This window comes from Bufo gargarizans, chromosome 6 (genome assembly GCF_014858855.1).
Source record: "Bufo gargarizans isolate SCDJY-AF-19 chromosome 6, ASM1485885v1, whole genome shotgun sequence".
Taxonomy (NCBI): domain Eukaryota; kingdom Metazoa; phylum Chordata; class Amphibia; order Anura; family Bufonidae; genus Bufo; species Bufo gargarizans.
The window spans coordinates 272,957-300,701 of record NC_058085.1 but is presented as its reverse complement, the minus strand read 5'-3'; the positions used below and the strand labels follow the sequence as shown (position 1 = coordinate 300,701).

The window sequence follows — 27,745 nt, the reverse complement described above, 5'->3', positions numbered from 1 at the left end:
AATGTTTATTTTTCCCCTCAAAGGTTTTCATTTTTATTTCATTATTAAAACGCAAGAAAAAAGTGTGGTATCGTTGTAACCGTACTGACCTGGTGAATTTAGATAACAGGTCAATTTTACCGCATAGCTTACAGTGTAAAATAAAAACCTTTATTAGAATTACGTTGCAGAATAACTGTAAATGGCACCATTAGAAAGTACAACTTGTCCCGCAAAAAAATAAGCCATCATAAGGCTATGTGAATGTAAAAATAAAAAGGTTAGAACTATAGGAAGGCGGGGAGTGAAAAACAGGAAAATCCCATGGTCCTCAGGGGGTTACCTCCTTCAGTTATCTAAGCCACCAGGGACACAGAAATCAAGCCCCTTCACTACCCTAGGCCACCAGGGACACAGAGAGTAAACCCGTGCACTGCCCTAGGCCAGGGATGCTCAACCTGTGGCCCTCCAGCTGTTGCAAAAGTACAATACTGTACTATAGCTGTAAGTTGTCGGGCATGCTGGGGGTTGTGATTATGCAACAGTTGGAGGCCGCAGGTTGGGTATCCCTGCCCTAGGCCAATCAGGGATGGAGACATTCACCTTCTGCAAGTCCATAGGCCACCTATGATGCAAGCATTAACCCAAAGGCCACCAGGGATACAGATGTACACTGCTGCTTCACTGCCCTAGACAACCACAATGGGGCTGTTACAATTAACCCTTTAACCACCACAATAGCTCCTTCATCCCAAAAAAACACCAGGGAGGCAACATTTTATCCTATAAGGGAACCTAGATATTCTATGAGCTGCCCTGATTCACAGTGACATTGGATGCAATCTTTATTTATGGCTTTATGGATTGAAGACACCATAAACTGGACGCTGTGTGGCACTGGATGGCTAAGGAACATTGTCTATGGGTCAGGCACATACATCCCTTGTCAGAACGCTCTTCTATCTACAGGGAACGATTCCGATAGTAACACATAAAAAAGGAACGGACGCAATTCCCTGATGTATTAAAGTGAATCTCTTTACCGTAATCACAGACAGCACAGACATAACATTAATGATTACATAAATGGAAGATGGGACTCGGACGGAAAACCACAAACTGGTTCAGTCAACATGGATGCGATTACACTGAACATTAAAGAGATGGACTGAGAACGTCTTCCAGTAAGTGCTTTGTTATGTATGGACCCTGAGGAAGACTCCATGCATGCTTTGTAATGGATTATACAGTTCAGTTTGCTCCAATAGGAAAAACAAAGATGGTGCTTATATACGGATGTAGACACCACCGGCCGCTAGAATTGGTGATTGTCCTCACAATGTGGAATTTTCTAGCCATCCGAAATGTCAGATAAAAACCTGGTGGCACTAGCTGCTTCATATCGTTCCATGGGATGAGCAGATATCTGCACCAGCGAGGTGGGCTGCAAATGTCTCAGAGTTTCACCCCACATCGCAATGTTGCTTTTATAGGTAGACATATGAACCCCAACACCTGCTAAACAAAGATGTCAAGCAAGCAGCCTCATACCCTTCCCTATAGTATTCACATCTTTGGGCACAGTGACCAGCTCTTGGTTTGAGAACTCAATGGTCAACGTTCATTACGAAACCATACACAGAGGCCGAGCCAGCGATTGTCTCTGAGCACAACAGCCCCTGTTGGAAACATCTTCCCCAGCTAGTATTTCATTGTCGGAGCCCTCATCCAGGTCACAGTTTGAGCTAATCTCTGCCCAAGCCTCCTCGGTAGCCTCTACTGTCCATATGGGAATGCTGACTTTCATCTGCATGTCATGAAGCATCCTTTCCACATGCTCGATCTGACCGGCCAAATCTGGGGAGCAGGGTCTCTCGGCTCTTTGGGTGTTGTCCCGTACTCGGATGCTGCTGGGTGACTTTATGTTGCGTGCTCTATAGGCGACTTCTGATGTTTTACCTATGACCCCCGTGTTGACCAGTCTCTTTCTTCGGCCATGCAGAGGAAAGAGTTGACAAAGGTGGTGAGCTTTACACAAATCCTGCTGGAAGAGCTCTAGGGTGGAGAGGAACAGCACCCAGGTTCTCTCCAGCTCTACTCTGTCCTCCTGGGCCACCTCTTGCTCCATCAACAGGACCATCAACGTGTTCATCAGATCTGTTGGTGAGGAGATAAAGAGATCGGGTTATATGTACAAAACCGTATATCCTTCAAAACTATGATATTTTACCAGTGAGAATCTGTCGTTCTGCCAGTCCCATTTAGAATAAATCCATATGTCTCCATACAGAAGTATGGCGCGTCATCACTGCTGGCATGAGCCGAATGGGTACCTCTGGAGCATCGGTGCTGAACTGGCGATGGAAGCAGAAGGCGAGTAATATTTTTTAAAATTTGATTAGAAATTCTGCTTCTCTATTAGCAAGTTTTTCATTATTTTACTGGACAAAAGAGTGCAGGACACTGTGCTAAACTGTCAATACACCCTTAAAGTGGTTATGCCACCATTAAATAATACTATAATATAATGCAGCATGAAAACTAGTTATTTTTGTAATTTACAATGTTACAAAAATGCTCCAGTTGTTAGATATTCCCTTTACTTCATTGTAATGGCTCCCACTGATGTTTAATCTGTACAGTAAGGTCCATGTCCACCTACTGAGGTGGTTGCACATGCTCAGTTCCATCCTTTGACTGCCATCAGCCATATCTACTGCTAGAAGCTGTGGGGGTTACAGGGAGAGAACTGCAGGAGAAAGGACATGCTCCCGGAGCTGCGATAGGGAAGGAGCTGCAGCAGAAAGGATAAACCTCTGAGAAAGGACACGCCCCCTGAGCTGCAGCAAAAAGGACACGCGCCTTAGGCTGACAGCTTGATATAAATCTAGCAGAGCAATGAATGGGGAGATCTCTGGATCCATGTGAGGTACAGGGCTGGTTCTAGCTTTGTCATGTACGATACAATGTCTAATTTTTACTCATTATTGTGCCATAACACCTTTTAACTGCCCACCCATGTGGCACCCCCATCCTCAAATACATGCATGCTTGGCTCGGTCAAAAGTGCATGTGTTGTCAGTCGGGAGAGCGGATTAAGGCCCCTTGCAGACGAGCGCGTCCGGATGCGTTGCGTCTGTGATCAGGGAAAATTGTGCGAGTAGGTACGCAATTGCAGTCAGTTTTGACTGCGATTGCGTTCCGACGTTCAGTTTTTATCGCGCGGGTGCAATGCGTTTTGCACGCGCATGATAAAAAAAAAACTGACTGTGGTACCCAGACCCGAACTTCTTCACTGAAGTTCGGGTTTGGGATCGGTGTTCTGTATATTTTATTATTTTCCATTATAACATGGTTATAAGGGAAAATAATAGCATTCTTTAATTAAGAATGCTAAGTAAAAGGTCCATTGTGGGGTTAAAAAAGTAAATAAATGTAACTTCCCTCATCCACTTGATCGCGCAGCCGGGATAGCCTTCTTTAAGGACCTGCCAAAGGACCTTTGATGTCGTAATCGCGCTCACCACACAGTGAGCGCGATGACATCACCGAAGGTCCTTTTCCAGCCAGGTCCTGCAAGAAGAAGAAGACGAGCCTGGCTGCGCGATCAAGTGGATGAGGGAAGTTACATTTATTTATTTTTTTAACCCTACAATGGACCTTTTACTTAGCATTCTGAATTAAAGAATGCTATTATTTTCCCTTATAACCATGTTATAATGAAAAAGAATAAAGTAAATGCGTGAAAATCAGATTGCATCTGCACTTGCGATTTTCACGCATCCCCATTCTTTCCATGGGCCTGCGTTGCGTGAAAAACGCAGAATATAGAACATGCTGCGATTTTCACGCAACGCACAAGTGATGCGTGAAAATCACCGCTCATCTGAACAACCCCATTTAAGTGAATGGGTCCAGATTCAGTGCGGGTGCAATGCGTTCACCTCACGCATTGCATCCACGCGGAATTCTCGCCCGTGTGAAAGGGGCCTAAGACAACGGCTTTTCTCCCCAAGAACACATGGACTAAGCATTTTGAAATCTAACATGTCCTAGCTGGAAGGTCTCAATATATACAGTTAGGTCCATAAATATTGGGACACCAACACAATTGTAACATTTTTGGCTCTATACACCACCACTATGGATTTGAAATGAAACAAACAAGATGTGCTTTAACTGCAGACTGTCAGCTTTAATTTGAGGGTATTTACATCCAAATCAGGTGAACGGTGTATGAATTGCAACAGTTTGCATATGTGCCTCCCACTTGTTAAGGGACCAAAAGTAATGGGACAATTGGCTTCTCAGCTGTTCCATGGCCAGGTGTGTGTTATTCCCTCATTATCCCAATTACAATGAGGAGATAAAAGGTCCAGAGTTCATTTCAAGTGTGCTATTTGCATTTGGAATCTGTTGCTGTCCACTCTCAAGATGAGATCCAAAGAGCTGTCACTATTACTAAAGCAAGCCACCATTAGGCTGAAAACACAACAAACCCATCAGAGAGATAGCAAAAACATTAGGCGTGGCCAAAACAACTGTTTGGAACATTCTTAAAAAGAAGGAACGCACCGGTGAGCTCAGCAACACCAAAAGACCCAGGAGACCACGGAAAACAACTGTGGTGGATGACCAAAGAATTCTTTCCCTGGTGAAGAAAACACCCTTCACAACAGTTTGCCAGATCAAGAACACTCTCCAGGAGGTAGGTGTATGTGTGTCAAAGTCAACAATTCAAGAGAAGACTTTACCAGAGTGAATACAGAGGATTCACCACAAGATGTAAACCATTGGTGAGCCTCAAAAACAGGAAGGCCAAATTAGAGTTTGCCAAACGACATCTAAAAAAGCCTTCACAGTTCTGGAACAACATCCTATGGACAGATGAGACCAAGATCAACTTGTACCAGAGTAATGGGAAGGGAGGAGTATGGAGAAGGAAAGGAACTGCTCATGATCCTAAGCATACCACCTCATCAGTGAAGCATGGTGATGGTAGTGTCATGGCGTGGGCATGTATGGCTGCCAATGGAACTGGTTCTCTTGTATTTATTGATGATGTGACTGTTGACAGCAGGATGAATTCTGAAGTGTTTCGGGCAATATTATCTGCTCATATTCTGCCAAATGCTTCAGAACTCATTGGACGGCGCTTCACAGTGCAGATGGACAATGACCCAAAGCATACTGCAAAAGCAACCAAAGAGTTTTTTAAGGGAAAGAAGTAGAATGTTATGCAATGGCCAAGTCAATCACCTGACCTGAATCTGCAGTTAAAGCACATCTTGTTCGTTTAATTTCAAATCCATGGTGGTGGTGTATAGAGCCAAAAATGTTAGAATTGTGTAGATGTCCCAATATTTATGGATCTGACTGTATTAGATGGACAGCCGGTCCTGCAGAAATCTGCGAGTTCAGCCGTTATCTACTATGTATGGTCCGCTTAACTTCTACCTTCTAGTCTTGTTCCCGACTCCACCTCTTTATCTTCGTATCTAGCCACTTTCTGTCTACAAAATGTCTGTCCATCCACACCATCTGAATCCTGCTTTATGTCTCTCAAAACCGTTCTTTCTGTGATTATACTACTCAAAATCGACCACTGGACCAAGTCTATGACCTTCTAGCCAGAAAAGTCAGCTGTTTGCTGGGGGGAGGGGGTCAGGTGTCCCCCATATGAATGGAAATGCAGGTCGCGCATGTCTACTGCTGCTCTATTCATTCTCTATGGAACTGCTGGAAATGTTATCCTGCAGGACCGACTGACCATCTAATCCTGTGGGCATAGGTTTCTAACGTGGCATAACTATTCAAGGTTAAAGTCATCGACAGGTCATCACTGGTCCTGTTTAGTGGAAAAGTGTCACAAACATTTTGTGTTGATAAAATTGGCAGCTTCATAAATATAACGCCCTGCAGATTCCAGAATTTTACCAGAAAACTGGAGCAAATACATTGTTAAATCCCTTTACGATTAGTGTCCTGAGGGAAGAAAGGGATGCAAATGAGCTCTTAACAAGCTCTGCCTCTGATGCCACCAGATGTAAGGCAGCTCTCCTATAAGTCAATGTTCAACCCTTTAAACAGGCCTTGAGACATGACTCAGATATTAAATAAACCAGCAACTCATCTGTAGACACCTGTTTCTAGGTAATTGCCCCTCATCAGTACAGAGCAGAGAGTACTGGCTTAACTGGGTGAGAGGCCAAGTCAGGATGTGGGGGGGTACTATGGCTCCTTGGGGAGAGAGCGCCTTAATCGGCATGAGGAGACTTATAGGCCATAAATGGTCCTCTGGAATTCTGGGAAGGGATGGACACTGACTTATAGGATAGCTGCCTTACATCTGGTGGCATTAGAGGCAGAGCTTGTTAAGAGCTCATTTGCATCCCTTTCTTCCCAGAATTCCAGAGGAGCATGAATGGCCTATAAGTCTCCTCAAGCCGACTAAGGCGCTCCCCCCCCCCAATGAGAGTTAGTACCCCCCAAATTCTGTCCTGAGGGAAAAAAATGGCCTCTACCGACTATTTAGAATCTAAATACATCCAAATAGAAGCTAAGAAGTAGAAGAGCTACAGACCAGAGCAGGTCCAGAGGAATTCTACAGATGTCTAGGTGCCAGCAGCAGCAATAAAGGACTCTGGAGACACCAAACTACAAGTGTTTTCTAGGACCTTAATATTGAAGACTTATCCTTGAACAGGTCATCAATATCAGATCATTGGGGGTCTGACTCCAGATTCCCCCCCCCCAGTGCTCTGGACCAGACACCAGAACAGCACCGCTTTCCAAACTGCGTAGCGGGTGTGAATGGTATTGCAGCTCTCTCCCATTCATTCTGCTCTGGGGCGCAGTGGTTCCCTCAGACAGCTGGTCCATAGTGGTGCTGGCAGCTGGATCTCCACCAATCTGATAGTGATGACCTATTCTAAGGAAATCAGGGAACCAGCAGTCATGTGTAATCTCACACATTGGTGCATATCTCTAGGATATGCCACGAATGTCAGATAGACGCGGTTCCCACCTCTATCTCTAGAACAGGGCCCCCTGAAGCGAAAAAGGGCACACTGCCCATGCATGGCATGCTCTCCATTCACTTCTATTCGAGTTCCGAAAAAGAACGAGCGAGCGCACTTGGCTATTTCCACAACTCCCATAGAGGTGAATGGAGAGGGCACCACGCAAGTGGCCCACGAACTCCGGACTCTTCCCTGATGAGAGAACGGCCAGCGGACACTTGAATACGTATTTGCATTAGGTGCTTGATTGACTAAAGTGTCATCTTATAAAACTTTTGGCATGCCATAGCGAGTGAGGGACTAGGTGCCAAGACCCCACTTGATGCTAAATTGAAGGGGCTGAAGTGCTGAGCTGGGGTCTCCTCGGTCAGTGAAGCGTGGTGTATGGCTCCTTACACGTTCCATCAGCCCGTACACCGCTCACTCATCTTTCTAAGGAGAGTTGAGCAGAGCTTGTCCAAAGAGAGAGGGCAGAGCACCTCCCAAAAAATGCAGACAGAGATCAGACGGGACTGGTATGCGAGAACCCTGCCTATGACTGCCTCCCTAATGATCACAGCAGTATCTTTCCTTTATAACGGTAGTCAGTACTGTCTTGGGGGGGGGGCATATAATAACTGATTGTGAGATCCCCTAATACAGGGATGGCCAACCTGAGGCTCTCCAGCTGTTGCAAAACTACAACTCCCAGCATGCCCACACTGCCTATAGCCATCAGTCTACAGCAAAGCATGGTGGGAGTTGTAGTTTTACAACAGCTGGAGAGCCACAGGTTGGCCATCCCTGCCCTAATACTTCAGTTCCTGATGTCTCCCTCTCTGCTTAATAAGCCTAAATTAACTACTATATTTTTTTAATGAATTCACGTAGCCATTAGGAGCGAGATGCCATTAATATCAGTGTGCTGCCCGGCAGCCATCATTATACCGTCATCCCTGTGCTAGATGGCATGAAGTAAAATCATTTTAATAGAGCAGTGAGCGTGTACAGGTGGGTGTTCTCCGCTGTCACGTCCCCTGGAGGCTCAGCAATGAGGAGATACCCCTTTAGATGTTCTTCTCGGCCCATGGCTCAGCAGACGAGCGCTGCTGGATAATTGACGCCGGGGTCCGTATACACTGCATATAGGTATCCGAGCATGCGAGAGTAATATGTACACAGGGGTCTCTGCGCGCTGACAATACTATGACAAAGCAGATCTTCCCCGTATCATTTGTCTCAAAGGTCAAAGCCAAAACCAGTCCATAGCACAGTACAGTCCAGGCTACATGTATACTGAGAGGCCTCCGGAGCACTACTTTACAATAAATCAGAGCACCACACCTCTCAGCAGTCAGGAGGCAGTACAGACCTCATCTGACACTTAAAGGGGTACTCAAACCAGGATTTATTATATTTTTTTAAACTTTCTAACTTTACCTTTCCGGGTCCCTCTGCCAGCACCTACACGTCCTGATTCTTCCAGAAAAAGGAAATGTGACTTCTCAGCCAGTCATCAGCTGAGATGGGCGACCACTGTGCCAAGCAGCCACATAGAGGATTGAGCAAGCAGCAGAAGATCAGTAAAATGGGTATTGCTTTTATTTATTTTTTAAAGGGGTTGTCTCACTTCAGTAATCATGTAGAGAAAGTTAATGCAAGGCACTTACTAATGTATTGTGATTGTCCATATTGCCTCCTTTGCTGGATGGATTCATTTTTCCATCACATTATACGCTGCTCGTTTCCATGGTTACAGACCACCCTGCAATCCAGCAGTGGTGGTCGTGCTTGCACAATATAGGAAAAAGCGTCAGCCTCTCCGTGGGAGTGCACACAGGCTAGTGCTTTTTCCTATATTGTGCAAGCACGACCACTGCTGCTGGATTGCAGGGTGGTCTGTAACCATGGAAACGAGCAGCACATAATGTGATGGAAAAGGGAATCCAGCCAGCAAAGGAGACAATATGGACAATCACAATACATTAGTAAGTGCCTTGTAGTAACTTTCTCTACATGATAAATGCCACGTGCTGAAGTGAGACAACCGCTTTAACCCATTCTGCCCCTTTTTTTCTGGGATGGACAAGCCCTTTAAGCTACTCATACACATGGGTGTAAGCTTCGTCATACTGGCCAACTATCTAATGTGTATGGGGCGTGCTCTGATTTTTTCCACGTGCCCGATCCTTTGATCCTGAGGGAAGTAAGACATTCGGAGGTGGCTGATGACCCCCTTTTCCCCTCCACAACACAGTACGCATGTATATGGGCAGCTATCTAAATGTTAGAAGAAAACAATGGCAGATCTCTGGAATCGTGGTAAGCAGGAAAGTCACAGTGAGGCAAAACGTGTCAGAACTGCAGCTAAATGACTCATTTTCAGTTTTGCCGAACTTATCTAAAAGGGGTTTTCCAGGAGTAAAATATAGATAACCTATCTTCAGGGTAGGTCATTACTAGCAGATCAGTGGTAGTGGGGTTCAACAGCCAGGGCCCCCACCAATCAGCTGTTTGAAAAGGCCACAGTCGAGCGCTGCGACGTTGGTCACGTGACCCATGTGCACCTCGGTCCCATTCAAGTGATTGGTCCTGAGCTGCAGTACCCAGCACAGCCACTATGCAATGGAGAGCACTGTGCTTGATATGCCATGAGGAGCACTGGTGTGGGATATGGATGACCCACGCTGAGGACAGATCATCAATACTGTACTCCCACTAATCCCCTTTAAAAAGGGGCATTCTGAGCAAAACCAATACAATACACTGTGTTATGCCTGAGAGGGTGGAGCAGGACTCAGGCTCTCTTTTGTGTTCTTTGTGTCATGCTCCACCCCCTTGGGCCCTGCGCTATACATAACGCAGTGGATATGTTTTGCAAGGAGTGTTCCTTTAAATTTACTCTGCAGAATACAGTTTACGGTGCATGTCATATGATGTACATAAGGCAATTGCTTACAAGAGGATTCCCTTAAAGGGAACCTGTCACCGGGATTTTGTGTATAGAGCTGAGGACATGGGTTGCTAGATGGCCGCTATCACATCCGCAATGTCCAGTCTCCATAGCTCTGTATGCTTTTCTTGTGTAAAAAAAAACACGATTTGATACATATGCAAATTAACCTGAGATGAGTCCTGTCCCTGAGATGAGTCCAGTGTGAAGAAGCCCAGCATCGCCTCGCATCCTCAGAATGTCCTCCTTCCTCCCCGACATCAGAAAGCTAGAGCGCCATAATCTCGCGATGCGCGAGCTAGCGCATGCGCAGTGTCGTCATAGTGTTCCTTCCCTGTGCTGGCATCAGCCTCAGGGAATGAACTGCGCATGCGCTAGCTCGCACATCGCGAGATTACGGTGCTCTGGCTGTCTGACGTCGGGGGAGGAGGAGATTCTTAAGATGCGGGGCGGTGCTGGGCTCCTTCACGCTGGACTCATCTCAGGGACAGGACTCATCTCAGGTTAATGTGCATATGTATCAAATAGTTTTTTTATTACACAATAAAAGCACACAGAGCTATGGGGACTGGGTATTGCGGATGTGCTAGCGGCCATCTAGCAGCCCATGTCCTCAGCTCTATACACAAAATCCCGGTGACAGGTTCCCTTTAAGTCACTTATAAAACACAGGCCGGACATGTTCTTCTTCTGTCCTTGGGCTGCACTCACCTGTGCTCAGCTCGAAGGCTTTCTTCCGACTCTCCTCCAGCTCCTCCCGTAGACGAGGACTGTCCGACGTGCCCCCGACGCACATCACCAGCTGCCGATAACAGGCCGTCACCTTATTCAAGGAGTTATGAACCTTCTTACAGTCCGCAACCGTGCCATGACCGCTGCCCTCCGCCGCATGCGCGTGCTCACGTTTTCCCCGCAGGGTTAACGTTCTGCTGATGGGGTGCAGGTTCGGCGCTGCCGGGCTGGCACCTTCCTGGGCCGACATGCTTAATTTGTACCTTTCCTGGCATAAGGGGCACCTGGCAAACACAAGAAGAAACAATGGCGTCATCTCTGTCAAGAAGCCTCTGCAGTCACATCATAGAAAGCATTTCCCAGAAGTGACATAAGCCACCGGTGAGGACATCTGTCAGCGGGAGCCCGTCACTCCGCGGGAATCAATAAACCTAACAAGGTGGCAGCACGCAAGGAGGACTCGCGGCCGGCTTGTTGACATCTCACATTGATGGGTTTACTATATTTACAGGGCAGTGACATGAACGCCGCTAATCTGCCCACTGACCTCACCCTTACCTCCTGCCACGCGTCTATCCAGTAAACACAATATTAGATGCCACCCTCTGCACGCTGGCTTGGTGCCATATTAAGGGAATTGCGGGATGAGCAATTTACTAGAAACACTGTGACAATCGCTCCTTTTAAAAGCAGGAGGGATCGGACTACTATTTGTCACTGTGCCCGTGTGAGGGGTCCGTTCATACAATGCTGACTGCGGTAAAACGCAGGTATACACGGAGGACAGCATCTGCTTAAAGGGGTATTCCCTATCACTAGAATATGTCATCAAGGAGGTGCGCGTCCCACCTATGGAACCTGCTCCTATCTCCAGGACGTGGCGTCTGAAGTGAAGGAGGGTGGTGAATGGAGGGCGGTGCGCTATCTTTCATTTCGGGGGCCAATCTGGATATAGGAGCAGGTCCTAGAGGCGAGATCCGCACTTATCTGACATTGATGGCATATCCTAGCCATGCACCATCAATGTCTGAGGTGGGAAGACCCCTTTAATTATTGGAAGCACACCCGCAATCACAGTACATTCACACATTAGGGTCTTTTCACACTAACATTTTTCTTTTCCGGCACAGAGTTCCGTCCTAGGGGCTCAATACCGGAAAAGAACTGATCAGTTTTATCCTAATGCATTCTGAATGGAGAGCAATCAGTTCAGGATGCATCAGTTAAGTCCCTCTTATGTTTTTTTGTACGGAGAAAATACCGCAGCATGCTGCAGTTTTCTCTCCAGCCAAAAATCCTGAACACTTGCCGGAATGCCGGATCCAGCATTAAGTGTTCCGGCAAAACAGATCCGGCTTTTAGGACCTTTAAAAATGCAAAAAAAATAAAAATAAATACCGGATCCATTTTTCCGGATGACTCTGGAGAGACGGCTCCGGTATTTCAATGCATCCGGATCCGTCTGACAAATGCCATCAGGTTGCGTCCGGCGACGGAACTGCCTGCCGGAATCCTCAGCCGCAAGTGTCAAAGTACCCTTACGACTATAAATCTGCCCCAATATACGTGAAAGGGGGAGAAACAGCATATTAGGGAATAGCCCTATAGTGACTTTCACCCTCATAAAGGGGTCCGCGGGCGATGGGGGTCCCGCAGAGAAGCAGATCACTATCACACAGAAGACCCCATAATTGTCATATGTGCAAAGACATCTACGGCACATTAACACCCTGACATGTCTGATAGGAGGGGGGCCCACGGATCTGAGGGTCTTCGTTTAAGATGGAGAGAAGGAAGGAGCACCCGACCACCTATTAGCCGGGTACCCCGCTTTCTGGACTACTTGGGTCCCCAATGGGCAGACTCCCACCACTCCGACAATGCTACAGCCAACTGGGCACGGGCAGTGTTTTGGATGGGGCAGAGTGACCCCAGCTGGGCGCTGGTCTGCTCCATCTAAGGGATGCCAGTGCCACCTGTGTTACCAGGGGCACAGATGCCCAGTCACAGGTAGACTTGTCCATGGGCTGTCCCCCATTTCTGCAGCATGCCCCTGCTGCTTCACCCTCTCGGCCCGTGCCTGGGCTGGCACTTACCTGGCCCGGTGGGTACCTCGGCTGGCAGCGGCGGCCTGTCACATCCCTCCCCGGCCGAGGCTTAGCTGAGTGTAAATAGGATAATGGAAGGAAGCAGCTGCTCGGCCGGTTAAAGCCTCATGGAGCCGGATTTCCCCGGGGAGCCCGCCCGCCCCTCAGTGTGGGAAAGGCACAGCACCGAGCACAGGGTCCGCCTGTGGGAGGAGGAAGCCGCTGTGCCAGCTGCGGGGAAACTACGACTCCCAACAGGCTCTGCTGGGTGCAGTGCAGAGCTTATTCACACATCTATGTGGGCACCTACCTCCTGTCTGGTCTTGAGTGATTTGGAAGTATCCCATCCGAATTTCAGGGAAAATTCGGATTTCCTCATGATTCGTGGTGACTGATCAATTTTCACAAAAATGATGGGGAAAAAATAAATTTATACTCGACTCATCCATTTAAGTGCAAAAAGTCCACCGCGGCCATTGTGATTGAACGTCCCGATCAAAATCTTGTGTGCGGTGACGTACAACATCACCGCGCTGCCAGGATCTTCAATCTTGACGCTCAGATGGATAAGGTATTTTATTTTTTACTGATTAACCCCTGAAAGCCCTTATTTTTCATCTCAGATGCTGCGATCAACAATGAATGCGGCATCTGAGGGGTTCAATGACGGGGGGGGGGGGGGTGGCACAATCGCCGTTCCCCGTCATTTCACCCGCTACTTGTGCTTCATGATGAAGTAATTTGTCACAAATAGTGTTGAGCGAACTTGTGTTTTGAGTTCTGCGTCCAAAGTTCGAGTCGGGTTATCGAAGAATCCCGTTATGGATTCCGCTACCACGGACCATAACGGAATTTGGAATCCATAACGGGATTCTTCAAAAACCCAAACTTTGGACGCAGAACTCAAAACACAAGTTCACAAAGCGAATTTCTTTGTGAAATTCAGCAAAGAGGCCAAATCAAATTTTTGTAAACTTCGCTCTTCTCTACTCCTGTCCACAGGTTACCTGGCATTGCTGTATGGGAACAGGTGCCCTGCTAGCGGGGGCAGACTGAGAGGGGGCACCGAAGGCGGGTCCTTACCAACCACATTAGGGTACAGCTACATGGCGACATTTCGTTAAATGTATTTCAACGGTGTCGTAATGCGACATGCTAAATACCGCGACGAGACAGTCGCCAAGTAATCAGACTCAGATTTTTTGTGTGACTATAACGTTGCAGTATGTCACATGGCGACACCATTATAATACATTACATGAAATGTGTCGCCATGTAGACGTACTCTAAGGCATCATTCACTTACCTTTTTTTGGCACTGCAGTGATCAAGACGGTGTTGCGCTCAGTGCCTGAACTGAATTACAGCGGCAAAAATTGGCAGCAGTAGAAGTGAGTAAGCCTGTGTTCACACGGAGGGTTTTGACAATGCTGCAGTTTTTCAATTGCCATGTTGCGGACCCACTCATGGCTGAAACCTATTGAATAAATCTACCTGCTGTAAGTCCACAGAGGACATGTGTACCTGCTGTATGTCCACAGAGGACATGTGTACCTGCCGTAAGTCCACAGAGGACATGTGTACCTGCTGTATGTCCACAGAGGACATGTGTTCCTGCTGTATGTCCACAGAGGACACGTGTACCTGCCGTATGTCCACAGAGGACATGTGTTCCTGCTGTATGTCCACAGAGGACATGTGTACCTGCCGTATGTCCACAGAGGACATGTGTTCCTGCTGTATGTCCACAGAGGACACGTGTACCTGCCGTATGTCCACAGAGGACATGTGTTCCTGCTGTATGTCCACAGAGGACATAAGTATATGCTGTAAGGCCATAGCGGAAAGGTGTACCTACCGTATGTCCACAGCGGACATTTGTGCCTGCCGTACGTCAACAGTGGACATGTGTACCTACTGTAAGTCCACAGCGGACATGTGTACCTTCTGTATGTCCACAGAGGACATGTGTACCTGCTGTATGTCTACAGAGGACATGTGTACCTTCTGTATGTCCACAGAGGACCTGCTGTATGTCCACAGAGGACATGTGTACCTGCTGTATGTCCACAGAGGACATGTGTACCTGCTGTATGTCCACATAAGACATGTGTACGTGCCGTAAGTCCACAGAGGACATGTGTACCTGCTGTATGTCCACAGAGGACGTGTGTACCTGCTGTATGTCCACAGCAGACATGTGTACCTACCATAAGTCCACAGAGGACATGTGTACCTGCTGTATGTCCACAGAGGACATGTGTACCTTCTGTATGTCCACAGAGGACATGTGTACCTGCTGTATGTCCACAGAGGACATGTGTACCTGCTGTATGTCCACAGAGGACATGTGTACCTGCTGTATGTCCACAGAGGACATGTGTTCCTGCTATGTCCACAGAGGACATGTGTACCTGCTGTAAGTCCACAGAGGACATGTGTACCTGCTGTATGTCCACAGAGGACATGGGTTACTGCTGTATGTCCACAGAGGACATGTGTACCTGCTGTATGTCCACATAGGACATGTGTGCCTGCTGTATGTCCACAGAGGACATGTGTACCTGCTGTATGTCCACAGCGGACATGTGTACCTGCCGTATGTCCACAGAGGACATGGGTTCCTGCTGAATGTCCACAGAGGACATGAGTATATGCTTTAAGGCCATAGCAGAAAGGTGTACCTACCGTATGTCCACAGCGGACATTTGTGCCTGCCGTACGTCAACAGTGGACATGTGTACCTACTGTAAGTCCACAGCGGACATGTGTACCTGCCGTATGTCCACAGAGGACATGTGTTCCTGCTGTAAATCCACAGTGGACATGTGTACCTGCCATATGTCCACAGCGGACATGTGTACCTGCCGTAAGTCCACCAAGGACATGTGTACCTGCCGTATGTCCACAGAGGACATGTGTACCTGCCGTAAGTCCACAGAGGACATGTGTACCTGCTGTATGTCTACAGAGGACATGTGTACCTTCTGTATGTCCACAGAGGACATGTGTACCTGCTATGTCCACAGAGGACATGTGTACCTGCTGTAAGTCCACAGAAGACATGTGTACCTGCTGTATGTCCACAGAGGACATGTGTTACTGCTGTATGTCCACAGAGGACATGTGTACCTTCTGTATGTCCACAGAGGACCTGCTGTATGTCCACAGAGGACATGTGTACCTGCTGTATGTCCACAGAGGACATGTGTACCTGCTGTATGTCCACATAAGACATGTGTACGTGCCGTAAGTCCACAGAGGACATGTGTACCTGCTGTATGTCCACAGCGGACATGTGTACCTGCTGTATGTCCACAGAGGACATGTATTCCTGCTGTATGTCCACAGGGGACATGTGTACCTGCTGTATGTCCACAGAGGACATGTGTTACTGCTGTATGTCCACAGAGGACATGTGTACCTTCTGTATGTCCACAGAGGACCTGCTGTATGTCCACAGAGGACATGTGTACCTGCTGTATGTCCACAGAGGACATGTGTACCTGCTGTATGTCCACATAAGACATGTGTACGTGCCGTAAGTCCACAGAGGACATGTGTACCTGCTGTATGTCCACAGCAGACATGTGTACCTGCTGTATGTCCACAGAGGACATGTGTTCCTGCTGTATGTCCACAGGGGACATGTGTACCTGCTGTATGTCCACAGAGGACATGTGTACCTGCCGTTAGTCCACAGAGGACATGTGTACCTGCCGTAAGTCCACAGCGGACATATGTAACTGCCGCATGTCGACAGAGGACATGTGTACCTTCCGTAGGTCCACAGCGGACATGTGTACCTGCTGTAAGTCCATAGCGGACAGGTGTACCTGCCGTAAGTCCATAGAGGACATGAGTAGATGCTGTAAGTCCATAGCGGAAATGTGTACCTACTGTATGTCCACAGTGGACATGTGTACCTGCCGTATGTCCACAGCGTACATGTGTACCTGCTGTATGTCCACAGAGGACATGTGTACCTGCTGTATGTCCACAGAGGACATGTGTACCTGCTGTATGTCCACAGAGGACATGTGTACCTGCTGTATGTCCACAGCGGACATGTGTACCTGCTGTATGTCCACAGAGGACATGTGTTCCTGCTGTATGTCCACAGAGGACATGTGTACCTGCTGTATGTCCACAGAGGACATGTGTACCTGCCGTATGTCCACAGTGGACATGTGTACCTGCCGTATGTCCACAGCTGACATGTGTACCTGCTGTATGTCCACATAGGACATGTGTACCTGCTGTATGTCCACAGAGGACATGTGTACCTGCTGTATGTCCACAGAGGACATGTGTACCTGCTGTATGTCCACAGCGGACATGTGTACCTGCTGTATGTCCACAGAGGACATGTGTTCCTGCTGTATGTCCACAGAGGACATGTGTACCTGCTGTATGTCCACAGAGGACATGTGTACCTGCCGTATGTCCACAGAGGACATGTGTACCTGCTGTAAGTCCACAGAAGACATGTGTACCTGCTGTATGTCCACAGAGGACATGTGTTACTGCTGTATGTCCACAGAGGACATGTGTACCTGCTGTAAGTCCATATCGGACAGGTGTACCTGCCGTAAGTCCATAGAGGACATGAGTAGATGCTGTAAGTCCATAGCGGAAATGTGTACCTACTGTAAGTCCACAGCGGACATGTGTACCTGCTGTAAGTCCATAGCGGACCTGTGTACCTGCCATATGTCCACAGCGGACATGTGTACCTGCCGTAAGTCCACCAAGGACATGTGTACCTGCTGTAAGTCCAGCGCGGACATGTGTACCTACGGTAAGTCCACAGTGGGCATGTGTACCTTCTGTAAGTCCAGACAGGACATGTGTACCTGCCGTATGTCTACCAAGGACATGTGTACCTGCCGTATGTCCACAGAGGACATGTGTACCTGCTGTATGTCCACAGAGGACATGTGTACCTGCCGTATGTCCACAGTGGACATGTGTACCTGCCGTATGTCCACAGTGGACATGTGTACCTGCCGTATGTCCACAGCTGACATGTGTACCTGCTGTATGTCCACATAGGACATGTGTACCTGCTGTATGTCCACAGAGGACATGTGTACCTGCTGTATGTCCACAGAGGACATGTGTACCTGCTGTATGTCCACAGCGGACATGTGTACCTGCTGTATGTCCACAGAGGACATGTGTTCCTGCTGTATGTCCACAGAGGACATGTGTACCTGCTGTATGTCCACAGAGGACATGTGTACCTGCTATGTCCACAGAGGACATGTGTACCTGCTGTAAGTCCACAGAAGACATGTGTACCTGCTGTATGTCCACAGAGGACATGTGTTACTGCTGTATGTCCACAGAGGACATGTGTACCTGCTGTAAGTCCATAGCGGACAGGTGTACCTGCCGTAAGTCCATAGAGGACATGAGTAGATGCTGTAAGTCCATAGCGGAAATGTGTACCTACTGTAAGTCCACAGCGGACATGTGTACCTGCTGTAAGTCCATAGCGGACCTGTGTACCTGCCATATGTCCACAGCGGACATGTGTACCTGCCGTAAGTCCACCAAGGACATGTGTACCTGCTGTAAGTCCAGCGCGGACATGTGTACCTACGGTAAGTCCACAGTGGGCATGTGTACCTGCTGTAAGTCCAGACAGGAAATGTGTACCTGCCGTATGTCTACCAAGGACATGTGTACCTGCCGTATGTCCACAGAGGACATGTGTACCTGCTGTATGTCCACAGAGGACATGTGTACCTGCCGTAAGTCCACAGCGGACATGTGTACCTGCTGTATGTCCACAGAGGACATGTGTACCTGCTGTATGTCCACAGAGGACATGTGTACCTGCTGTATGTCCACAGAGGACATGTGTACCTGCTGTATGTCCACAGAGGACATGTGTACCTGCTGTATGTCCACAGAGGACATGTGTACCTGCCGTATTTCCACAGCGACAAAAAGATTCATAGCATAATGCTGTCACAGATTTCTGCCATTAGAGGTTATGTGCCGATAGTGTGGTTGATTTTCTCCACAGCCGTCGGATGAAGGGTCGTAATACGTCTTCTTCTTTGCTGGTACTGTAATACACTATAGATTTTTCACACCCATACTGAAAATCTGCATCATGTCTACTGTGTGTGAACATACCCTAATGATGGAGCAGAGAGCGGCCGGGCGGCTCATGCTTCATCATTACAGACAGCTGTCTCTGCTTCCTATGGAAACTGGGACAGCTTCCAAAAAGTGGGATATACCTCCCCCGTACTGGGACAGCCACTGAAATCTGGGACTGTCCCGCTGGATCCAGGACGGTTGGTAGGTACGCGTGTGTTGCAGACCGCAAACTGCGGGTCCGCAAAACACGAGCACCGGCCGTGTGAACTCAATGGGACCACGGTTCGCAAGATGTGGTGAAGAATAGGACATGTCCTATCTTTTGCGCCGCGGAGGCACAGACCCTGAAGCACATGTAAACACACGTAAGCCCTTCCGTGGACTTTAGAGTCTGTGTCTCTGCGCCACAAAAGATAGAACATGTCCTATTCTTCACCACATCTTGCGGATTGTGGACCCATTGAAGTCCACAACACGGGCATGGTGGCACCACGGTCGTTTGAATGTAGCCTATAGTGGGTGCTAAGGGCCATGTGGGGGGCCCAGACTAGTCTCACTGAGGTTACAAGCTTGCCGAGTGCATCACCATCTTTATAAGAAAGGGCCAAAGATAAAACGATGTAAAGATCTACATCATCGCAGTGCCAAATACAGGGAGTGCAGAATTATTAGGCAAGTTGTATTTTTGAGGATTAATTTTATTATTGAACAACAACCATGTTCTCAATGAACCCAAAAAACTCATTAATATCAAAGCTGAATATTTTTGGAAGTAGTTTTTAGTTTGTTTTTAGTTTTAGCTATTTTAGGGGGATATCTGTGTGTGCAGGTGACTATTACTGTGCATAATTATTAGGCAACTTAACAAAAAAACAAATATATACCCATTTCAATTATTTATTTTTACCAGTGAAACCAATATAGCATCTCAACAGTCACAAATATACATTTCTGACATTCAAAAACAAAACAAAAACAAATCAGTGACCAATATAGCCACCTTTCTTTGCAAGGACACTCAAAAGCCTGCCATCCATGGATTCTGTCAGTGTTTTGATCTGTTCACCATCAACATTGTGTGCAGCAGCAACCACAGCCTCCCAGACACTGTTCAGAGAGGTGTACTGTTTTCCCTCCTTGTAAATCTCACATTTGATGATGGACCACAGGTTCTCAATGGGGTTCAGATCAGGTGAACAAGGAGGCCATGTCATTAGATTTTCTTCTTTTATACCCTTTCTTGCCAGCCACGTTGTGGAGTACTTGGACGCGTGTGATGGAGCATTGTCCTGCATGAAAATCATGTTTTTCTTACCTTGCAGACTTCTTCCTGTACCACTGCTTGAAGAAGGTGTCTTCCAGAAACTGGCAGTAGGACTGGGAGTTGAGCTTGACTCCATCCTCAACCCAAAAAGGCCCCACAAGCTCATCTTTGATGATACCAGCCCAAACCAGTACTCCACCTCCACCTTGCTGGCGTCTGAGTCGGACTGGAGCTCTCTGCCCTTTACCAATCCAGCCATCTGGCCCATCAAGACTCACTCTCATTTCATCAGTCCATAAAACCTTAGAAAAATCAGTCTTGAGATATTTCTTGGCCCAGTCTTGACGTTTCAGCTTGTGTGTCTTGTTCAGTGGTGGTCGTCTTTCAGCCTTTCTTACCTTGGCCATGTCTCTGAGTATTGCACACCTTGTGCTTTTGGGCACTCCAGTGATGTTGCAGCTCTGAAATATGGCCAAACTGGTGGCAAGTGGCATCTTGGCAGCTGCACGCTTGACTTTTCTCAGTTCATGGGCAGTTATTTTGCGCCTTGGTGTTTCCACACGCTTCTAGCGACCCTGTTGACTATTTTGAATGAAACGCTTGATTGTTCGATGATCACGCTTCAGAAGCTTTGCAATTTTAAGAGTGCTGCATCCCTCTGCAAGATCTCTCACTATTTTTGACTTTTCTGAGCCTGTCAAGTCCTTCTTTTGACCCATTTTGCCAAAGGAAAGGAAGTTGCCTAATAATTATGCACACCTGATATAGGGTGTTGATGTCATTAGACCACACCCCTTCTCATTACAGAGATGCACATCACCTAATATGCTTAACTGGTAGTAGGCTTTCGAGCCTATACAGCTTGGAGTAAGACAACATGCATAAAGAGGATGATGTGGTCAAAATACTCATTTGCCTAATAATTCTGCACGTAGTGTATATGTGGGAGACCGGGCAAAGGCCATAGAACTGTCGGCACAAGGGGCAATGGGAAAACTGATGAGTATGTGACTATTTTTGATTTTTAGATGTATGCTGCTTATAACGAGGAATTCCAAAAAATTGCTCAGTACCTCCGCTATTGTACTGAAACGAGTCACATCTGTCACTTGCAATACCAAATGTTACCACTGTCAATGGCAAATACTTTCCATAGAAAGCAATAAAACAGCGCCCCCAATTCTAATCCAATTAAACACATCAACAAACAGAACTTCAAAATTCAGAAAGAGTAGAACGTAGCAGCATCTGTATCTGCGCTGCAGCGGTGGCCGTAACCCCTGGAAACAAGCAGTGTATAATGTGATGGAAACATGGATCCAGCCAGCATAGGAAGCAATATGGACACTGACCATACATTAGTAAGTGTATTGTATTACATTTGTATTGCATTTGCTGAATACGTATGACATAAAAATAGAAAAAATAAACTGCAATAAAAATGATTGTAAAAAATCATTTATATCCCCCAAAATAAAATAAAATGTTTTCAATATATGTACCCCAAAATAGTGCTGTTAAAAAATACTCTTCTCGCTAAAAAAGGAAAATAAAAAACTATTCCCTGCAGCTACATCCGCCCAAAAAATCTATGACTAAGTTATGACTCAAGACGTTAAAAAAAAAAACGTTAAGGGGTTAAATCAACAAGCACCAGAAGAGCTACTACAACCACAAACATCCTTTTAGCGATTGCCAATGAGTTTTACATGGTAAATTCTGCTCCGTAGAATATCCCCCCCGCGCATCGCAACGTCTCGAGTACAATGACTTTTATCACTGGTTATTTTCTTTCCGCCGTGGCACGGCACTGGCCCCGTGATGCCCCTGATATATTTTGGTGCTGACATCTCTCGCTCCCTTTAGCGTACATGTCGGGGCCTGCACGCTGTAAATGTGAGTCCCCAAATGCTACCAATGGATATCCTTAGGGCTTTTCTCTTTTTCCATTGAACTGTACTTGTCAGCTTTGGAACAAGATGCAGCTTGCGCTGCGGGGAGGACTGCTGCTGCTCGCACCACCGTTACCTGGCAACCAGGCAGCTATTAACCCCCTCTGTGCCAATGACTGCGCCAAGATAAGGGAAGCAACACAAAAACTATGTTTTTCATCTTTCATGTCATGTCGTGAACAGAATAAATAAGAATAAGAGGCATTTTTACTCCGCATTGCACGTTGGCGTCGTGAAAAGCACTGCAGACATTACAATGGCACAGCTGCCAGGCTGGCATCAGCATCACAGTCCTCGTCCCACCGCAGCACCACAGTAGTAGCGTTTGTCAGGTTTTACCTGTTAATCTGTAACAATCGAGACACATAATCCTGCAGGGGAGCTGTGTACACAGAACGGTAGGATATTTAGAACCAAAGCTATATGTAAAGCTGCTCCAATGCATCAGAGCAATTAAAATGGTTGTAAAAGTGAAGGTACCCTTTATCCCCTCTCCTGACAGGTCTGTTTTAGTAACTACTTGTATTCCTCATGGAGTAACAATTCTTGAGCATCTATTCTTAAGGCCCCTTTCACACGAGCGAGTTTTCCGCGCGGGTGCAATGCGTGACGTGAACGCATAGCACCCGCACTGAATCCTGACCCATTCATTTCAATGGGTCTGTGTACATGAGCGTTTTTTTTTTTCACGCATCAGTTCTGCGTTGCGTGAAAATCGCAGCATAGAAGTGAATGGGGCTGGGTGAAAAACGCATTGCATCCGCAAGCAAGTGCGGGTGCGATGCGTTTTTCCCTGATGGTTGCTAGGAGATGTTGTTTGTAAACCTTCAGTATTTTATCACGCGCGTGAAAAACATATCAAAACGCAAAGCACCCACGCGGAAAAAACTGAACAACTGAACGCAATCGCAGACAAAACTGACTGAACTTGCTTGCAAAATTGTGCGAGTTTCACTCAGCGCACCCTGAATGCATCCGGACCTAATCCGTCACTCTCGTGTGAAAGAGGCCTTAGGCTGGGTTCACACGGGCATTGTGGGAAAAGGTGTGGGTGCGTTGTGGAAACATGCACAATTTTTCTGCGCGAGTGCAAAACATTGTAATGCGTTTTGCACTCGCGTAAGAAAAATCGGCATGTTTGGTACCCAAACCCGAACTTCTTCACAGAAGTTCGGGTTTGGGATCAGGGTTGTGTAGATTTTGTTATTTTCCCTTATAACATGCTTATAAGGGAAAATAATAGCATTCTTTAATACAGAATGCTTAGTACAATAGCGCAGGAGGGGTTAAAAAAATAATAATAATTTTTAACTCACCTTAATCCACTTGCTCGCGCAGCCGGCATCTCTTCTGTCTTCTTCTTTGCTGTGTGCAGGAAAAGGACCTGTGGTGACGTCACTCCGGTCATCACATGGTCCATCACATGATCTTTTACCATGGTGATGGATCATGTGATGACCGGAGTGACGTCACCACAGGTCCCTTTCCTGTACACAGCAAAGAAGAAGACAGAAGAGATGCCGGCTGCGCGACAAAGTGGATTAGGGTGAGTTAAATTCTTTTTTAATTGTACTATGCATTCTGTATTAAGAATGCTATTATTTTCCCTTATAACCATGTTATAAGGGAAAATCACAGCTCATGTCCGGATTCAGCGCGGAAATCTCGCCCGTGTGAACTCAGCCTTAGACTCTGTGCTGTGCCATTCCTGCTAGAAGTTAATATAGAATTGCTAGTAGTTTGCAATGAAGGTCCAGATAGGTGTTACCAGTTGGGGGTGTTTCCCTGCTAAGTGTATAATCACAGCTTTGATTGGATAGTGTCAGACTGTGCAGGGACACGCCCTCAACACCCAGATGGACCTTTATTAATTTTGCCATTGGGATTTTTTTACTTATGGCGCTCACTGTTTATGACATGACAACCTATTATTTTGGACATTTTTGGATGAGGCGATATGAGTTATGTTAATTTTTTTTATACGATATATATTTAAAAAGGAGGTACTGTATTTGTTGTTTTAAAGAAAATATATATTTTACTTTACTAACCTTTTTTTTTTATAGACCCGCTGCATATTTTGTCCGGCCCCCTCACGGCTTGTTTGCCATGCTGCAGCTGGACCTCCGGCCCGCCCCCATTATAGTGAATGAGCCCGGAGTGGACCACCGGCAGTACGGTGGACTTGCAGTAGCACGGATCTGGCAGGCTGTTCCTCTGCCGGAACAACCTGCGTTAATAAACCTTTGCATAAATGTAGATTTAAAGGGTAATTGTCAGCAGTTTTGACCATGCAGGACAAACACCTTTTGTTGAGCTTTTAATCATCAGGAGTAGTGTGAATATTAGGGCTGCAGCTATTGATTATTTTAGTAATCAAGTATTCTACCGATTAATCCAACGATTAATCGAGTACTCTAATAAGAAAAAGCTAATTAAAAAAACTTTCTATAAAAACTCATCAGATCCCTTGCCATCAGTTCCCCCTCCAGTGCCATTAGTTCCTTCCCCAGTGCCACCAGCTCCCCCCAGTGCCATCAGTCTCCCCTCCAATGCAATTACGTCCTCCAGCAGTGCCACCAGCTCCCCTCAGTGCCATCAGTTCCCCCTTAAATGCCACCAGCTCTTCCCCCAATGCCGCAAGCTTCCCCATGTCATCAGTTCCTCCCCCTCCCAGTGCAATTAGCTCCCCCTCCAATGCCACCAGCTCCTCCCCCAATGCCACCAGCTCGCCCCCAGTACCACCAGCTGCCCCCACTGCCATCAGTTCCCCCACTCCCCCTCCTAGCCATCAGTGCCCAGCCATAGCGCCAGTGAACTAAAATACTTACCTTTCCTGTAGGGGCGCTGGAGACACTCCAGAGATCTTCCATCCTCTTCTTTACGCATTGCACTGGGACCTGACTTTACATAGGGTCAGGTCATAGTGCGTGCTTACATGCACTATGTCCTGACGATGTATGTACATTAGGATCCAGTGCAACGCTGCGCGGGTAGGTGGATGACCATGGAGTGTGAGTAATAGCAAGCTCTTCACTCACACTCCATGATCACATCGCACAAATGAATCATCAATGCAAAAAATTTGCATCAATGATTTTTTTGTGTCGAGTTAATCGATTAATTCGAGTAAGCGTTTCAGCCCTAGTGAATATACAGTTTTATTTTGCCCGTTACTTAAATGCACTAGAGGCAGAGCTTCACTGGGATGTGCTTTCTGCTCTCTGCAATGAGCTACTTCACAAACCCTCTCCTCTGCTCTGAAGGGTGGCTATAGTGGTCCCCTGCTCTGAGCTGGCATTCAGGGCAGAAGGGAGGGCCTGTGACAGCAGAGAACACTTCACAATGAAGCTCCACCTGCAGTGCACTTAAAGTTGTTTTCCGAGGCTTAAATGGGTTGTCTCATCATGGACAATGGGGGCCATTTGCTAGGCTATGCCTTTTTGAGGATGGGTGTAATGGTAGCATGTTTAAAAGCAGGGGGGAAGACACCAGAGGTTAGTGATAGGTTGAAGAGATTAGTTAGGGCTGGGATAAACACTGTGGTGAGGTTAGGGATGAGGTGGGATGGGATTGGGTCAGGTGCACAGGTGGTCAGATGAGATTTGGAGAGTAGAGTGGAGAGTTTTTCTTCTGTAATGGTGGAGAAGCGGGTTTTGGGAGAAGAGGACCGAGCAGTTGTGTAGAGGGTTTTTGGGGACTGTGTAGTAAAGCTTTCTCTGATGTGGACTATCTTTTGTTTGAAATATTTGGCAAAGTCCTCAGCTGAGAAGAGAGGAGAGGGTGGGGGCGCTGGGGGACGGAGAGGGGAGTTAAAAGTGTTAAAAAGTTGTTTAGGGCTGTGGGCCAGGGAAGATATGAGAGATGAAAAGTTGGCCTGTTTTGCATCAGCGAGTGAGGATTTGAATATGAGGAGGGATTGCTTGTATGTGGTGAAATGATCTTTAGAATGGGATTTCTTCCATCGCCGCTCAGCAGCCCTGGAAGCTTGTCTGAGTTTTTTGGTCAGGTTGGTGTGCCAGGGTTGTCTGTTAATTTTTCGGGTTTTGTTGTGTGTGAGGGGGGCAACAGTGTCCAGAGCTGTACTTATTGTGGTGTTATATAGGGTGGTAGCAGCATCTGTGTCTTGGAGGGAACAGATGGTAGAGAGTGGGGGAAGAGAGTCAGAAAGCAAGCGAAAGTCGAGATGTTTAAGGTTCCTGCGGGGGTGTGCTAGTGTGTGGACCGGGGGAGCAGCAGAAGAGACCAATGAAGAGAAGGTGAGTAGGTTGTGGTCAAATAGGGGGAGAGGCAAATTAGAAAGGTTAGATAGGGAGCAGAGGCGGGTAAAGATAAGATCCAGAGTGTGACCATCTCTGTGGGTGGTAGCGGAAGACCACTGTGATAGACCGAAGGAGGAAGAAAGTGACAAGAGTTTAGAGGCGGCCGAGTGGCAGGTGTCAATAGGGATGTTAAGTCATCCATGATGATAGTGGGGATGTCTGAAGAAAGAAAGTGTAGTAGCCAGTGTTAAAGTGGTCAAGAAAGATGTTGGCTGGGCCTGGGGGGCGGTACATGACGGCTACTTGAAGGTTGGAGGGAGAGTAGATGCAAACGGAGTGTACTTCAAATGAGGTGAGCGTAATGGAGGGTGGCAGTGGAGTTGGGCTGTAGGAGCAGGTGTCTGATAGGAAAAGACCAACTCCTCCACCAAGTTTGCAGCCGGGGCGGGGGGTGTGAGTGAAATAAAAACCACTATGCAGCACGGGAGGAGGTGTCAGAGGGTGTCAGTCATGTTTCTGTGAGACCCAGAAAGTAAAGGTTTTGAGAGATGAAAAGTTCATGAATGTAGGACAGTTTGTTACAGACAGAGCGTGCATTATATAATGCTCCTGCAAGAGGAACCAAAGGAGCAGGGTGTCAGAGGAATGGTTATTAGGTTTAAGGGATTGCAGAAATTTGTAGAAGGAGATTTGTAGTGGGACATGGAGGTGATAGTGGGGAGTTGCTGAGGGGGGCCTGGATTTGGAGAGATATCACCAGCAATAAGGAGAAGCAGAGAAAGTGTTAATAGGTGAGAATAGGAGAGGGCATTAGGTATCTGTGTGTGTTTGGGAAGGAGGTGTTTTATGTTGTCAAACAGGTTTGTGCAAGCGGTCAGATGAGAAGGTAAGATGGAGGAAGAGATTAATAGTTCCTTGCTGGGTGAATGGATGTGGGGGTATTTCAGGAGGTTGTGGAAAAGTGGGAAGAGTAAGATGAAAAATTGAAACGTTTTCATTAACTATGTCTGTAATTACCTGTGGTCCCCTTCTGGTCCAATTCTGGTATAATTCAGTATGTGCACTTAAGAGTTGCACTTGAAAGATGTTGCATTTGGAAAGACCAAGGTCTGAAAGACCTAGGAACTTAGATTTATACCACTCAGTGTTCAATCAGGTGTGAACAAGAGGGGAGGGGGCTACATTTGATGTAATCAAGAAGGACCAGATACAGTGGTGACTATGAAGATTAGCGCTTCCAAAATGGAAGCGCTCATCTCCCTGTGCCCTGCCGCTGCCGCCCCCCCCCCCACTTCTGAGCAGGGCCGCTAGCTCAGGGGGCCAATTGCCCCGTTGCCCCCCCCTGGATCCGCCAGTAGGGGCCACCCATGGGACCCACCACTGGGGTCCCACCGCTGG

At 47.1% G+C, this 27,745-nt stretch overlaps 1 protein-coding gene across 1 annotated transcript; it reads right to left on the bottom strand.

The window, feature by feature from the left end:
- Nucleotides 1-104: 104 nt before the first annotated feature.
- LOC122941001 (regulator of G-protein signaling 9-binding protein-like) lies at nucleotides 105-12,934 on the bottom strand. Its single transcript, XM_044297972.1, has 3 exons — nucleotides 12,762-12,934; nucleotides 10,645-10,949; nucleotides 105-2,136 (listed from the first exon to the last, which is right to left on the bottom strand). Exons 2-3 carry the CDS (start codon nucleotides 10,913-10,915, stop codon nucleotides 1,604-1,606), a joined length of 804 nt encoding a protein of 267 aa, XP_044153907.1. The 5' UTR covers nucleotides 10,916-10,949; nucleotides 12,762-12,934; the 3' UTR covers nucleotides 105-1,603.
- Between the last annotated feature and the right edge of the window lie 14,811 nt (nucleotides 12,935-27,745).

Coding starts and splice junctions, on each gene's coding strand:
- LOC122941001 (XM_044297972.1), bottom strand. CDS start 10,915: ATGTCGGCCCAGGAAGGTGCCAGCCCGGCAGCGCCGAACCTGCACCCC. Junction 2,137..10,644: donor AGCCTTCGAGCTGAGCACAG/GTGAGTGCAGCC, acceptor CCTCACCAACAG/ATCTGATGAACACGTTGATG.